Source organism: Electrophorus electricus, chromosome 5, assembly GCF_013358815.1.
Source record: "Electrophorus electricus isolate fEleEle1 chromosome 5, fEleEle1.pri, whole genome shotgun sequence".
In the NCBI taxonomy this organism is placed as follows: Eukaryota; Metazoa; Chordata; class Actinopteri; order Gymnotiformes; family Gymnotidae; genus Electrophorus; species Electrophorus electricus.
This window is the reverse complement of record NC_049539.1, coordinates 16,328,106-16,344,490: the sequence shown is the minus strand read 5'-3', so window position 1 is coordinate 16,344,490 and position 16,385 is coordinate 16,328,106. Positions and strand designations below refer to the sequence as shown.

Here is a 16,385-nt window from a genome sequence, read left to right as displayed (position 1 = left end):
ATTTATATAGTGCTTTTTACAACAGATGTCACAAAGCAGTGAGTAAGCAAAGGGTGACAGTGGCAAGGAAAATCTACCTAGAGCGTGAGGAAGAAACCTTGACTCGGGGACAAAGACACCACAATAACAACAATATAAACAATAAGGAGTGGAATAATTTGAGAGAGAGAAATAATAAAAGAAATAAGCAATCAATATCTATTCCAGGTTTCTTAATGTTAACACTGTTTTGTAATGCTAAGCACATAAGACTTCCCCTTGTTTGTGCAGGTTTCCTGCAGATTCTCCCATCCAGTCCACAGACTATTGCTATACTTTTTTCTCTATTTTATAGAAAAATATTTTTAGAAAGATGTTTCTTTGTACTTGTACATTTGCATACATTCATTCCTTCAGGTCATGTAATGGGTTTGTTTCTGTCTAGTCTGTAATCAATAATGCTGTTGAATGATTGTTTCTTTTAAGAAAATACCACCCAGGATTATGTTGGATAAAACATAACTTTATAATATGGATTTAATTTAAATGTTAAGAGTGTACTTTAAATGTGTGCAATAAAGCAAATTACTTCTCATCTGCTGAGGCTAATTGGTCATTTTTATTATTGTATTGTGTCTAATTATATGATGTATTTTGTTTTACTTATTAATTATTGCTTAATAAAGTACAGCAAACAAAAAGCATTGCTTTGTCTTTTTCCTTTTTGAGCCTCTGCAATGTCCTACGTCTCTGGGGCTTTTACTTTAAGGGCAGGGTCTTTAATTCGCTATACTCAGGACTTGGGCTTTTATTTTGAGGACGGACATAAAACACTAACAGCAGGCCAGCCACATAATAATAAATGGGCTCGTAACATTATACTAAATACAGGATATTTATTTTTACTATCACTCTAAATATTGTAATGTAACTTACTGACCTGTTCGTTACTAAATGTAAAATTAACCTCGTTTTCATTTCCATTCAAAATGATACTTTCCGTTACTACTACACCTCATACGGTAGGTGGCAGTACGTTATGATCTAGCTGTAAAAGAATCCACAGTCTGGTTTAGCTACTTGTACCTTTTGCATTTTGTGAATTAAGAGTTAGTTTTAAATCAAGCAGTTACACGGTAAGTGGCTGAATTATAAACCCTTTGCCATGACAGTAACGTTAGCTACTTTTTAATTTGTACATTCGACAGGATAAACAGCCAGCTATCATAGCTAATCCAACTCAACCTAGCTAATGCAAACTATCCTGCTGAATGTACAGATTAGAATGGAGGGAGCTAGTTAGCTAACCTAGCTAGGTTGGATTTGACTATTAAATGAAGATTTTGGCTAGTTACAGTAGGTTAACTAATTGAGTACGGCGTTCTGACCGATAAAAATGAAACTCCTCTACATTTCTGCTTTATCTAATGGAAAATCGTGTTTCGGTGATCTGTTATGCGATATGATAACATCTTTATTTGACCCCGTGTATTCTATATTTATTAGCTAGCTATTTTGCGTTAATTGCCATATTACAGATTTTGGGGATAGCAATATTGCAGAAGTCAGTGTGGCCAATATGATTGACAAACAAATGTTAAGAGCCTTACTGGTAGATAACCTCTGAAGTATAACGAACTACTAGAAATCACAAGGTAACTCTTGATTATCATAAAAAGCATTTGTTATATAGCTGTTAAATTTATTGCCAGTAAAAGGAGGCTCATTGTTAGTTTATATTTCTTGTAAAATTTGAATTCATGTTTTAGAATAATCATTACAACATGCAAAATACTTCAGTTTTTAATATTATAGCTCAGATGGGACGAAGCCTTTCCCGCAGCAGGTCTCACGAGAGGTCTGCGAGTAGACGAGGAAGAGAGCGAAGAGCAGACAAGAAGCGTAAGAAATCGAGCTCTTCATCCTCCAGCTCCAGTAGTGCCAGTCCAAGCCCTCAAAAGAAGCATGCACGTGTTTCTACTAAGAGTCGTAGTGCAGGTATTTCTTGAATTCTTTGTCTTGTTTGTGCAGTTCTCTGCTTGTGTTCACAATCATAAACATGACAAGCTGTTTGTTAATAACTTAAGGACTTGATTAGATTATTAGAGGAGTAATATTACTCTAAAAATCTAATCAATTCCTGAAGTCCTTTTAGGCCATACTGGCCTAAAAGATGGGTTTTCAGCTCCAATCCTGGGGTCCCAAACTTGGTTTAAAACAGAAGTTGTATGCATCATGCGACTAATACTATATTATAGTAATATTAGAGCAATATAGTATTAGTCGCATGATGCATATGACCTCTGCCTTCAACCAGTTTGGGACCCTGGGATTGGACCTGAAAATCCATCTTTTAGGCCATTGGGTGTGAAATATAAACCCAATGTGAATTGTTGTAGAGTGACCACTGAAGTAAACTTAACAACATTGCAGCTACAGACTTTTTGCAGTCTGTTTTTGGTGGGAATTGATGGCTCAAGATTTTAGAGGAATTACAAATTGCCATTCTTGCAATGCTTTACATCCACTGCAAGTCAAATTGTGCCACCACTCTCAAATGTTATGTTGTGTTCATGTACTCAAATTGATTTACTCTGACTATACTCACAAGTTTCTTTGTTAGAAATACCTGTGTTGTATCAACACTAACTGGACACTTCATTAGGTGCACATATCTTATAAAAGCATCGGTCTCACTGCTGAGTTTCAAGTGTTCTGCCACCCAAAATGTATCCAGCAGATTTTCTGTGCTCAGATTTTCTGACATGGTTTGTACAGTCAGTGTGCAAAGAACTCAGCTTGACGTTTTCTGGGACCCAGACATTTCTGCATATGACTGTTCATTAAAGATATTAACCTGAATCTGATGTCATAACAGGTTTGTGGCTAATTTTGATAGTGAATTGTATTTACAGCTTTTACTTAGAACCCAAATGTGTTTGTACTCAGACCAGAAACCAGTGAAGAAAAAGGAAAAAAGAAGAAGGAGTTCATCATCATCATCATCATCATCACCATCATCATCATCAAGCAGTTCTTCATATTCTTCTACTTCATCCAGTGAAAAAGAGGCAAAGAAGAAGAGAAAGAACAAAAAGGCCAAGAAGCGACTGAAGAAAAAGAAAGCAAAGGAAAGAAAGAAGGAGAAGAAGAGACTGAAGAAGATGAAGAAGTTTGCAGCAAAAGCTGAGAAAGCAGCGAGTGAAGCTCCACTGATTCCTACTGCAGTGTCTGTTCCAGAAAAATCCCATTCCTACCTAGAGACTTGGCAAAATGAAGACGGTACTGAGCATGGTCCAGGTATGTAAGCCATTTGGAACTGTACAAAAATATTTAGCATATTTCCCTTAGCACCTATGATGGCAAAGAAACAATAAGGCATGTCTACAGATCTGGCAAGAAGTGTATATAAGTATTATGTTATCAGATCCATCCAACCATACATGCATATGTGTAGTTCAGATAAAGCTCATGTAAAGATCAGACAGTTCAGATAAAGCTGTAAAAGACAAGTCTCATTTTTCTTTACATCAGTAATGACTGATGAGCAAAAGGCCAGTTTCTCCACCAAGAGACCTCTGACGAAGGAGGAGTATGAGGCCAGGCAGAGCGTCATCCGTCGGGTCACAGACCCCGAGACAGGTCGCACCAGGTATCTAACACCTTCTTATAGCAGACACAAATACAAATATTACATGAGAAATATTTAAGAAAACAATTAAATTAAGTTTAATAGTTTAACAACATAAGCGAGACACTCACTGAACCTGCAGACCATGTACTGTAATCTATTGTTGTTTACTGATAGGCTTGTAAGAGGGGATGGTGAGATTTTGGAAGAGATTGTCAGCAAGGAGCGGCACAAAGAAATTAATAAGGTATGTAGCTTATTATCTACCTTTCTCACCATTTTTTTTTTCCTTTTAGAATTTCACAGGGGCAAAGGACATGACTGTAATTGACATTTCTTATAATTGCAGACAGTACATACATACATGCAAACATTATATATATATAAAAAAATATAAATATAAATACACAAATAACCATAAAATGCTGTTTTGAAATGAAGATTTCATTGAAGAAAAGATTCCGTTCAGCCCTACCTGGCCCTAGGTACTAAATCAACCAGTTAACCAAATTCAATTAACACTACTTCACTGCATGATTATTGCCATACCTGTTGAATCTAAATATCATTAATACAACCTGTCTGGCAATGTGGAGCAGGCTGGAAGGTCTCAAAAAGCAGGCCATGATGCCACGTTCTAAAGAGATTAAAATACATCTGCAAAACAAGTCGCATGCATACCAAAATGTCACTGACAGCATATCGACAACTCCTTCCCAAAACATCCAAGACAAACAACTAAAGAACATCTCACTTGCCTCAGTTAGTCAGTGTACACAATTCCACAATATGAAAGACAATGGGGGAAAATGGTATCCATGGGAGAGTTGCAAGGTGTAAATCACTGCTGACCAAAAAGAACACAAAGGCTCATCTCGCATTTGCCAAAAAATGTCTACATGTTCTAAAGACTTTTGGGATAATATTCTGTGGATTGCGAAGTCAAAGGTGGAACCTTTTGTAGACATGGGTCCTGTTACATGTTGTGTAAAGCTAATGCCACATTCCACAATAAGAACATCCTACCAACCTTTTACTTAGAACCTAAATGTGTTTGTACTCAGACCAGAAATCAGTGAAGAAATAGGAAAAAAGAAGGAGTTGTTCATCATCATCATCATCATTATCATCATCATCTGGTACTGTGATGATGTTGGGGCTCCTTTACTTCTGCAAGACCTGATGGAGCTGTGAATTGTGTTTTCTGTCAGAAAATCCTGAAGGAGAATGTCTGCCCATCTGTTCATAACCCAAATTCTGACAGAGAATGTCTGCCCATCAGTTCATAACCCAAATTCTGACAGAGAATGTCTGCTTTTCAGTTCATAACCTGAATCCTGAAAGAAAATATCTGTTCAAGCACAGCTGGTTTATGCAGGAAGACAAAGAAATGTAGCACACAGGCAAGTCCACTTCTGAATGGCTCAAGAGAAACTAAATCAAGGTTTTGGAATGGCTGAGTCAAAGTCCTGATTGAATCCCATTGGGTTGCAGTGATCTTAAACAGGCAGTTCATGCTCAAAAACCTTCCATTGTAGCTGAATTAAAACAATTTTGCAAAGAACAGTGGGCCCAAATTCATCCACAGTGATTCAAAAAATTCATGACAAGTTATCACAAACATTTGATTGCAGTTGTTACTGCTAAGGAAGGCACAATCATTTCGTTTTTTAAATAAATCTTTAACTGTTGAATTATAATACTTGGTTTATGTTCTGCTAATTTTCTATGCACTCGGAACCTGACAGCAAGCAACAAAAGGAGATGGATGTGCATTCCAGAAGAGATTGAGGATTAACAGGTAAAGGAGCAACTGGTCTGCAGATCTACTGGCCATGTAGAGACCAAATATATATTGGTTTTAAGGGCTGAAGTCTGGAATCTCAAAGCATGGTCCTCATCATCATAATCATCCTTTAATTAGTGATGCTGTAGTAGCTCTGAATTTGTCTGATATATGGAGTCAAATTTTTGTTACTAGTTGAGGGGACAGCGTAATCACTGTCTGACAGTAAATGGCTGACATCTCTTAACAGAAACAGAAAGTCCCAAACTGGTTGTCATGCCATTTTCCTCATTTGGTTTGATTATTTTGAATTTTAAGATAACAGTTTTCCATGCTCTCTTGTATGATTGAACATAAAGCAATGTGATAATTCACTGTTGTGACTGAGGTGGATCAGAAGGCCTAATATGTTTGATTAGAGCAGTATGTAACTAGGCACGGTGTTATCTACCCAACCCTGTGCGGGTCACAGCAAGTGTGCACAAACTACTTGGTTTGGTCTCTGAATCAAACTAAAGTGATTCCTGGACTGGAAGCAGTTTGACATGGGAATTGAGCTGATTGATTGATTGTGATGGTGGTTGTAAATCCCATCTCATCCATGTTTGCATGTGATTGATGGACATGTCTCTGCTTCCTTTCATTCTGTTAAAGTGGTACAGATCACCTTATTAATTGTATAAAAATTTAAGATCTTTTTTTTGTGCTATATTTGTGGTATATTAGATTAATTTAGATCTTTACAGTGCACAAATAAAACCTATTTTGATTTTGTGTGTGTGTGTGTGTGTGTACACAGCTTTGTGTTGATTTTGTGTTGTTTGCTTAGCCAATCTGTTTTACAGGGACCAAATTTTGAGATACTGACTACATGAGAACTGCTGTCATATTTAACATTAACAAAACACACACTGAGACAATTGCAATTGACCTGATTTATTTACAAATGCACTATCCTGTACAGATCAGAATTGTGCCCTTTTGCATTTTTGATATGTGCCCATAAAATGAAACGTTAAAAGCATGTAACAGAGACAAAGAATGTATTATAATTGTCAAAACTGTTAGCTTCTGAATTATAAATCATTTTACAGTCCTCAAATATAATTTGTCACTTTTCAAAGCAAATCAGTAGTTTGTGAATGTGCCTACTATATATTCATCTTAACTGCAATGGGTTTAGGGGAAAGAGGCACTTTGGTTTAAGACTGTGATGGAGTTATACCTGATCTTGAACAGAATGGGGATCAGAAGAGTCTCAATACATTTAAATGACCATAAAAAGCCTTATGGAAACTTAAGTGTAATGAATCTTAAAATTACACCTTAAATGATTGTGTTAGAACAGGCTCTAAAAGAAAAACTTTTTACTTAACTCTGCTTTTACTTGCGACTGGATTAGAAATATGTCAAGAAAACTGTAATGCCTGAGCTTTTGCTTTAGATGAGAGCAAAAAGCTTCATACATAAGAGTTAAGCTGCATATTTAAAGCAGTCCACTGTTAGGTCCTCTCAGCCACCAGTGGTAAAAGAACTGGTAATAGTACTTTCTGAGTTTCTACTATTACTGAAAACTAACTGATATGGCCCAAATAGCAGACTACAAATAAAGTTGCTGTCTCTGCAGTGATTCAATTTTTGGCACATCTGGCACTTGCTGAACAAGTATAAACCACCCTTAAGCTGTCTTTTAGACCAACACTTGAATGCAACAGTAATGTTCTTGAGAATTCACAATTACATTATTTCAGTATCATAAACCTCAAATGATCAATCATTTAAAAAGCACATAAACTCACACTGTTCAAATTCAACATTGAATTAGATTTACATTTTTTTTTTACATTATTTACATGATATTGAGGGTTTTTATGAACTTGCAAATTGATGCTCTATAAACATATCACCATATGCAGTGCACCATTAAAGCACATCCAATGCTTCATGTACAGCCAAGGAAAGTTTCTAAAACAGCTTCTGACAATTAAAAAAAACTCGTCTGTCCATGCTTGACACTAGTGCACTTCAATTGCATGAAGGAGCAAAGCGACATCAAAAATTATTCTACGAGCTGAGAGATCTGTTGCTTTTCTACTTATAATTGCATATAAATATATATTGAGAATCAACATACTACATATTGCAGCAGAATCAAAGTACTCTTGAGCAAAGAAGCAAAAAACAGGCAGATGATTTTAAAAACAATTTAAATCTTAATTTCCTTATTTTTATATGGCTCCCAGTGTTTCATCTCAATGTACACATTGTGAATATTCACTGATACAAATGACAGCAAACTGCAGCTTTACATGGTAAAACTGTTTTAAGATGGAATAAATAGACAACAATAAACCTAAAATAAACATTGTTGCATTAATCTATGTTCTCTCTTAATTTCTCCTCTCATACACACGAATAGGCACAATTAACAAACTTACATGATAAAAAGGAGTTTACAGCAACCACCATACACCAAGTGGATAAGTCCTGGTTAAAATCATGACAGCCTTGTTGATTTTGTTATCTAGTGAAAAGAAAAAAACTAAGCCATAGAATTCAGTCTTGTTGAGGTTTGAGGTTTTATGTGCGATTTTCTCAGGGCTGAATCTCACAATAATACAAAAAAAATGTTTGTACAGTACATTGTGAATATGAAACACTCCAAGCCAAGTATTATTATCCAGGTTTTCTTATGTCTCATTATCATTCATCTGAAATGAAGCCCATTAGAGCCTAGTGGTCTGCATAAACACTCATGTTCATTGTGGATTTAGTTACTGTAGGTATTTATAGCACCATAGATCCACCTGCCAACCTTCTGACCTTTACGATCTCATTTTGTTAACTTTATTTAAGGAACTGAATCCAGCTCTATTGACCTTGCTTCATGACAATAGGCTGGCCAATCTCTTCACTGGGTCCACTTCCATCTCTACTTCACGTCTCTTTATGGCCCTCTATTTCCCACACCTTCCACACCCTTCTGTTGACTTGTTTCTAACTTTTCGGGTGGAAAGGGCGGGACTCCAGCCGGGCAGTGCTGCTGCGGCCCCAGCATCCAGCCGCCAGGCTCATACTGCGCTGGGCCTGTGCACGCTCAGCCCGCTCCGCCTGGGGCCGCTCACTATCCGACTGGCTCTGTGTGCGCTCTGGTTTCACATGACCGCTGCCCCCTGCTGGTGAGCTCGGTGATGGCTGGGAGGACAGGCTGCGTAAGACATGGTTGCGCTTGCGCAAGAAGTCAGTGTTGGCGCCCAAGCCGAAGCTGGCCTTGCGCAGGACCATCCGCGTGCTGCCTGCTTTGGTAGGACGAGAGCGTTGCACATACTCCAGCTGGGAGAGGTGGGCCGCGTAGCCATCTGTGAGGAACTGCAAACATAGAGAATGCTGAGCTTTTATTCAGTTTCCAAGTACCTTCTCTCTGCTTGGAAATATTGTTTAAATACAAATAAATGTAATCATAATTCACTGTAGCTTCTTTAAAGCACTATGCCTGTGCCTGTGGTAGATATACCTGGCACTGGTGCTGCATCTTCTTGGAGGGTCGACCAACAATGTAGATCTGAGATGGAGACAGGCCAATCGATGTGTATACAGAGATGTCTTTGGTCGAGCCGTAACCTGCGCAGGCCTTCATTTGAACCTGTATACACAAACACACACAAATAGGGCAGTACCAAAAGTTCTTTATTTTAAAAAAAATTATTTCAGTTATAAACAAATGTCTTCATTCACACGACCCTAATTTATTTAGCCACCAATTGTATCATTATGGTTTTTTTTAAAGCAGGAATGAACATTTTGCTTTGTATTAAGTGAAAATATTTGTGTAGACCCTCTTGATAATTTAGATAGTATAAATATGTAATTGTCCCTAAGCCTAAACTCGAAGGTTTGGTAAACATCTTACTTTTTAGGTTTAATAATTACAAATTAATTAAATTAATTAAAGCTACCGATTGCCTCAATTCTTTTAGTTCTTTTAACTTAATGGGTTTACTGTGTTACTTTTTTCTATACATGTTCTGTAAACACTACATGGGGCACCAAGTAATGCAGCTGAGTCATAACACACGTGCACACCTCACTGATGAGTGACTTGAGAAAGTTGGCCTTGTGTCTGAGTGGGTCATGGACGAGGCCATCACAGAACGAGACAATGCCATGGGGGAAGTTGTGCTGGGAGAGCCAGGCCACCACACGCTGCTTCTGCATGTCTGGCCGACCTGTCACGTAAATGATGAGATATCCCAGGTCCTGCCAGTGTCTAGAAACAGGAACGGGACAGAGAGCCAGTGTGAAAGAAATTGAGGAAGTGCGCACAGAATGTAGGAATGATGGGTGTAAATAATGGGTCCTCTGCCCTGCTGTTCAGTTTTAACATGGGTTGTCATACATCCATGAGTAACAACAATAAATTACCACAATATTCTGTGACTTATACAGTTGTGTGCTCCTAATGTTTTATATGACCATTTCAGTAAAAGTAGAGTATGTACTTTAATTCTACATACTGCTTTTCTTCTACACCAATGCTCATATGTCACTGTAAATTACATCACGTTTATATTTTGTATGTTGCCTTACCTGACCACGTCTACTGCACCTGCACGAACTTTAGGGTCACTCCCCATTATAGACACACTGGCAGCAAAAGAGCCATCAATACTAAACACCACAAACTCAGTGCCAGGAGGGAGCACTGTCAGGTAACTGTCGGCAAAGGTGTGGTCCCCTCTGTAAGGTAAAAATATAATGCATGAAAGTAGGATTTTTAATTTCAACACATTTTGCTGCTAAAAACATCAAGAAGATTTAAGAATCCAGATTAATATTCTGTTTTCATGTTTGTTTGTTTTTTCTGGAAACAGAAGGACTCACTTAAAGCTGTTGAAAGTGAAGGAGAAATTCATAACATCATAAGCCCTATATGCAGAAATCATGTGCAATAACAGCAACCAATCAGAAGCGTGAAAGGTTAGCCTGTTCCATTAACCACCAAAGATAATAAAAAAAAAAAAAATATATATATATATATATATATATATATATATATATATATATATATATATATATATATTTTTTTTTTAAAACAATTGTTTTTGAGTACCTCTGCTGTAAGAGCTGATAGCTAGACCCAGTTCTCAAAGACAATATACAGGACAGCCCAAACATGCTATTCAGCACGTATATAAACCGATACAGTGAACGTTTCATCATATCCCAAAACAAAGATCTTGCTACCTTCTAAATTTGGTCAAGTGGAACAAGATACTGCTATTTCTGAACCTTCATCACATGTGGGTGTCCTAGATTCACTTGCTGTAACAGACTCTTCAGTGGGTAGCTCTCTGGGTAGATTTTTAATTCGCTCGTCTTTAAACTGTTCAGCTTTTGGATCCAGCAGACTATAACGTTGTATCTGGCCCGAGTGCCGATGGGCGTGGAGCAGGGCGCACAGACTTCCCCCTTCATGCAAAACATTTATTGACACTAGACAAGTGAAACAGAGATGGCACTCATACAATGTTCACGAAAAACATAACCATACATTTAACATTCAACGAAGACATATGTACATTTAACAGAAACTACACAAACCAACATTACCACTACACAGATCTAATTAAACACACACATAGTGACAATGACCAACAATGGAAGCACACGTGGACAGGGGTTTAAATAGACGTGAGACATTAACATAATCCTGTACACATGTGTGCAATCCCGGGGGGCGTGGCTACAACACAAACAATACACACATGTATCCCCCGCACGCAGCGGGCCATACCACATGACTTAAGGGGAGGAGCAGTCCATGACACAGATCAATGAAGCAGCTCTCTTCACTGCAGTGCATGATTTACATATGGATGTTCATGCCCAAAATCTCTCTGTACATAAGCAAGTCCTACTGGTGTGTTGAGTACCGTAAACCTCACCGATCCTCTGGACAGACTGCAGTATTTTATTAGTATTGCTGGCACCACTCAGCTGGCTAAGGACCAGTTTACAGGGTGTTGATGCTTATTTTTATCTTGGCAACAAGCATACAGAATTAAAAGAAATCTATGCTAATGACAATGATAACCTCAGCTGATAACATAAATCCACCAAAGGTATTTTAATTATTTTAACAAAAACAATTTAAGATTTGGTCATTTATTATTTTTAGACTTCTCTGTTAAAATTAGCGAGTTGTCCCCCTTGATTTTAACCGGTCATGTTTAACCCCCAACCCCAGTTTAACCGTAATTTTGGTTTTCAATTAAACATGACAAGTATCTAGTCTCACAACATCATCCAACATAGTACAACTGTCTCTCCTGCCTTCAACCCCAGCTGTGTTATGCTCCTTTAGGTAGAAACTTCCCAAATTGCATATTCATCGAGGCAAACCTGCAAAACACAAACTAGGATATTTAAACACAAACTGGGATATTTTCCTCATCTGTAAGTTTGGAGGAATTCCTCAATATATTCTGTTAGATCAGCTTGGACTTTTTATGAGTTAGTAGATCAGCTTGTACTTTTTTATATCAAGTTTGTGTGTTTTTAGTTTTAGCAAATCAGTATGTTAGAGTGATTTCCCTCCCCCTCAAAAAAAGTTAATTTTATCAAGGGTTGCAACGGGTTACCAAAGTGTGTTCACATTGCTATTTTTCCTGTTTTGCTTGTAGGTTTATGATCATGTTATAAGACCAGCAACCCACCTTACTACCATCTTGACTGGGTAAACCCCAACGCCGAGATGCTTGCCCTCTGACTCAGGGATGGTGTAGGAGACACGGCCACTGCTGTTGGTCACTTCTGTCTCAAGATATTCCCACTCCCCTGAAGGTGGCTGGGTCATGATATATATGTCCACCTATACACATACATATGCACAGACACAAATAAAAAAAATTAATAAAAACAATAAATTCAGCCTTGCTGATTGATGTTCTGTAACATAGAATGAAACCATAATTCCTTGCTAAACGAAATTTGCACTCTTTTTATACTTGTTATACTTTTATACTAATATTTGTCACTTAGCAATAATGCCTAATATCAAGTGATGTAACATTTTAGAAATGTGCTAGTCTAATTACAGAATGACAAACATAAACTTAATGCCTTTTCAGCCTGTGTACATGAACCCCCTGGTCACACTGTGCAATGAGATTTTTTAAAATAATTGTTCAATGTAAGGCAACAATTCGATACAATGAATAATTTTATTTTTAAGATTTTTGACTGCACAGTGAGACTGCATCATACATGGGTGACAGGTGTGTTCCCTAGGTTTCCAAAACAATACTGGCAGTGTTAAGCTCTCTCCAATGTAAATTTTAGTCTGCAGTTGTTCTCTCGACAACAACATATAGAAAACATTGACAGCATACAGTATACAGCTTGTCTTAAACTATGTAGTTGTATATTCTGAAGGCACTTAGAACATGCTGCAATAGCTCACCTTTTCGCCAGCCAATGTCACCATGTCAAGAGGTCCATACATAAAACGTCCCAGCACCACCTTCTGTGCATCCTCTGTGAAGACCGTATCATTAACCCGGTGATTTGCTGTCACATTCTGTCAGTTAAACAAGAATAATGAAATTCAGTGCAAAAAAGTGTAGAGTAGGAAATTAAAGCACTTGGAACTTATGCATCTAACTCAATATAATGTTATGAACCAAAGAAAAACACAAAAACACACCCTTCTACATAATCTAGGATGGATACTGGTACCAAAGCTATAATATTTTATGTTGATCAAATATTACTGAAACTGCGTTAACAAAATGAAACTGCAACAGTATTTTTGAGTCTTTATGACTTTTGACTGAGCTACTCACTCGGATCTTAACATGAGTTCTCTTCCTCAGCCACTTCTCGCGTGGTTTAGATGGTGTGAACTCTGAGACTTCTTTCCCATCCAGCTCCAAAATACTTGAATTGTCATGCCTCATTACCTGGAAATAACCAAGGAAATGGAGGGAATTATTTTCCTTTTTTTCAAAGGATCTGCAAAAACTCCTAGATGCATTCTTATTATTGACCAAAAGCTCTAGTGATTTGGTTAATTGCTGTTTGATCGCACCTGTCTCAACAAAAAGGAGACGACATCTGTGGACTCCCAGTACGAGGCATGGAAGAGATGAGGCAGTGCTATGGTGGGGAAGGCAGTCAGGGCATCTGGACAGTAAAGTGCAAAGTCCAGACGTTTGGTGCCCCACCAACGGGCAGCAACTATAAAAAGGTGCAGGGAATTCACACTTAGATTAAGACCAACATTTCCAGCTGCATTTCGAGCCTGTCAGGAAGCGTAGTCATCACCCCATGAACCCATGTATATATTTTTTAGCAGCTGTCATGTTAAGTATGTTATATAATATGCAGCAAAACAAACAAATAGTCCTTCTCATGTGACAAAAATATTGAAAGAAAGGTTAGTAGAATGGATCCATTTTTTGTTTGTAAGTACTTATTTGCAAAACCAGTCAGTCTTTTTAGTAGCTCAGTTGTTGGAGAGACACATATTGTTTATGTATCACTGGAAAGGATATAATGATATTTCACTGGAAACTGATATATTACTGGGCACCAGTGTAAAGTCTGTGAAGACCTGTGAAGAAATGTATATTAACATTCATTTGCTAAATTCCTGACAACTTTAAACCCCAGAATATTTCTTGTCCTGCCTGGAAGGTTGTGATAGGATTTAAATTTCATTCGAAACTAACAGTCTTTGCACATTACTGCCCACGGTGGGGTGTGTGTGTGTGTTTGTTAAATGGGTCCATTACAAATAAAGCATTAGAAATAAGGCGTCTATATTGAACTGAAATGTGTTAATTGTTAAAGCATGTATGCATGTTTAATATAACATATTGAAAGATCGATTAATTCAAAGGCATGTAGTCTTGGATTAGTGCTTATTAATAAATTACCAAAACATTTGTGACAAGAAGAGAAAGCATTCACCAGAAAAGAATGTCAATTCAATTCAGAAAACTATTCTGCAAACCATATACATGCTATACATGCATTGTCATTTTGCCCAGTTAATGAAAATCCTGGAACCCAAGAAAGAGAGCAGTATTTGAGAAAAGGTTAGGAAGACAGCTGTTGAGAGCTTGGTCAGGTTCTTGTGATATGACAGAAGATTCTTTTCACTGCTGATGAAATGATCTCCTTCATTTTTGTCCTTCATGGTCATTGATCTATAGGACCAGCACAGTAAAAGGAAGAGCACAAAATACTATACCTGTACAATGGGAATATAATATTGGGGGAAAAAGACAATTTGAAGTTGCTTTGGCTTCTTCTCTATTACATTATTATAAATTAGCAGCAAGACCTCCTTGAATATAATGGACAAGCTACATAGATCAACCTAAAATGACTAAAAAGGCAGAACAAGTGTTTGTTTTCTAAATTTTATCTAGGGAATATTAATGACAGAATGTTATGAAAAAAAAATCTACTCTTAATTCTGTGGGAAGCTGTCCCATTGCTGCTTTGCTGCTGCCCTATTCAATGATCATGAAGGTTTGGCGACAGAAGAGATTTGTTAGATTACCAAGTGGAGGACAGGCATTGGTGGACAGCAGAGACTGCACTCCCATACTGAATACCTTGCTCTATGTCCGGCTGTGAGTCAATAGAAACCAGTTCACACATGGCAAAATCCAAGGAAGCTGTGTTGGTTCGCTGAAAACCCAATGGAGAATATGGACTTGCCTCAGCATCTGGTTCTATTTCAGGTGCTGGTAAGTGGAGGTTCTTAACCTTTCTGTGCAGCTTAGGAGAAGGGCTTCTTGGGAAGAATTTTTGTGACGTCAAGGCGAGTTGGGCCAAAAGACTGGATTTTTTGGATTTGTTAACTTGGCAGTTATTTGCTATGACAAATAAAAAAACATTAGACAACTTGAATTCAGGAAATTGTTTTGTTTTTAAAATATTTTTAAATATAATTTTGGTAAAAATACACAAAACTCTTAACCTATTTACCTATCCAACCTGTTTCCCAAATGATAAGAAGTAAATAGGTATAAATTCTTTTCTGAGACTGAATAAAAGACAGACTAGGTCAGTTTAATAGACTAAAACAGAATGAGATAATACATTCACTGCATGCACCTTGTGAAAACAAGACAATGAACACAGAACACTGAGCAAAAGATTAATATCTTCCTTTACTTCCTAAAATTCTATTTGCATTTAAATTAATTTTGTCCGGCTATTGAACTGTTTGGAGGCAGCGTGTGTGGTATAAACGGCATGTGTGTGGGAAGAGGGGTTATTGTGATTGCAAATGAGTGAAGAAAGAAAGTAAGGGAGACAGAGGGAGAGAAAGAGAGGGAGAGAGAGATCGAGCAGGACACGAGTAACACACACTTACTGTTGGCTATGTTGGAGGCAGTGTAACTGTCTGCCATCCCTGAGACCTGGCTGGCAATGCTGACCTCACTGGCTCGCCGGACTGGCCCCCGGGATTGGGGGGCCGTTATGGGGGAGGAGGGGTACGAACTGTCCGTGAAGACACCACCATGAGACTGAACAACATCCGCTAGTGAGCCGAAACAAGGAGAGCTCATTAAACATATACCCTTAGAGACTTCAGAAACACATGAACATACACATACACATAATGACATGGACAGGGAATTATAAACAGTGAATTTGCATTGTATTAGTTTTTATTTTATTGTGATAAATGATGTCATTTCTGAAGGAGTCTTACTATAAGTTAGCTAATCAGTTTGTGTGGTAAGGATATGCGCAGTGTACACTGTACCAACACAGTAAAGTTTTGCTTTGTTTTGGAGGCAGAAATTTAATTTTGGAATTTAGTTTAGCTGGAAATCACAACAATTCAGATTATTTTATTCTTTGTATGATTTATGTTCCACAAGCATCTTTTTAGCATGTCTGCTTAATCTTCTCATGGTTTCTCCTACCACTGCTATGCTGATGACATTCAATTATTTCTTTCTT

The 16,385-nt window shown here is 37.6% G+C and overlaps 2 protein-coding genes across 9 annotated transcripts in view; one reads left to right on the top strand and one right to left on the bottom strand.

Annotated features, from left to right (window-relative positions):
* The first annotated feature begins 1,014 nt into the window (after positions 1 to 1,014).
* arl6ip4 (ADP-ribosylation factor-like 6 interacting protein 4) lies at positions 1,015 to 6,170 on the top strand. 2 transcript variants are annotated; one of them, XM_027016860.2, is made up of 6 exons: positions 1,015 to 1,115; positions 1,795 to 1,977; positions 2,929 to 3,279; positions 3,514 to 3,631; positions 3,788 to 3,857; positions 5,359 to 6,170. In XM_027016860.2, the coding sequence occupies exons 2-6, from the start codon at positions 1,800 to 1,802 to the stop codon at positions 5,413 to 5,415; spliced, it is 774 nt and encodes a 257-aa protein (XP_026872661.2). In that variant the 5' UTR covers positions 1,015 to 1,115; positions 1,795 to 1,799; the 3' UTR covers positions 5,416 to 6,170. The 2 variants fall into 2 exon arrangements, with proteins under 2 accessions (XP_026872661.2, XP_026872662.2); XM_027016861.2 differs by having other exon boundaries at positions 1,780 to 1,977.
* A 146-nt stretch (positions 6,171 to 6,316) lies between these two features.
* LOC113581620 (membrane-associated phosphatidylinositol transfer protein 2-like) overlaps positions 6,317 to 16,385 on the bottom strand; it is a 60,413-nt gene continuing 50,344 nt past the window's right edge. For 4 of the 7 annotated variants that reach the window (XM_035525981.1, XM_035525977.1, XM_035525978.1 and 1 more), the window contains 10 exons: positions 15,790 to 15,957; positions 15,023 to 15,286; positions 13,486 to 13,634; positions 13,241 to 13,357; positions 12,859 to 12,975; positions 12,113 to 12,267; positions 9,984 to 10,133; positions 9,480 to 9,663; positions 8,911 to 9,039; positions 6,317 to 8,765 (listed from right to left, as the gene is read on the bottom strand). In XM_035525981.1, coding sequence (XP_035381874.1) covers positions 8,394 to 8,765; positions 8,911 to 9,039; positions 9,480 to 9,663; positions 9,984 to 10,133; positions 12,113 to 12,267; positions 12,859 to 12,975; positions 13,241 to 13,357; positions 13,486 to 13,634; positions 15,023 to 15,286; positions 15,790 to 15,957 — 1,805 coding nt within the window. In that variant the 3' untranslated portion in view covers positions 6,317 to 8,393. Of the gene's footprint in view, positions 8,766 to 8,910; positions 9,040 to 9,479; positions 9,664 to 9,983; positions 10,134 to 12,112; positions 12,268 to 12,858; positions 12,976 to 13,240; positions 13,358 to 13,485; positions 13,635 to 15,022; positions 15,287 to 15,398; positions 15,958 to 16,385 lie in introns of those variants that run through there. The other 3 variants (XM_027016906.2, XM_035525980.1, XR_004775978.1) reach the window with 3 other exon arrangements.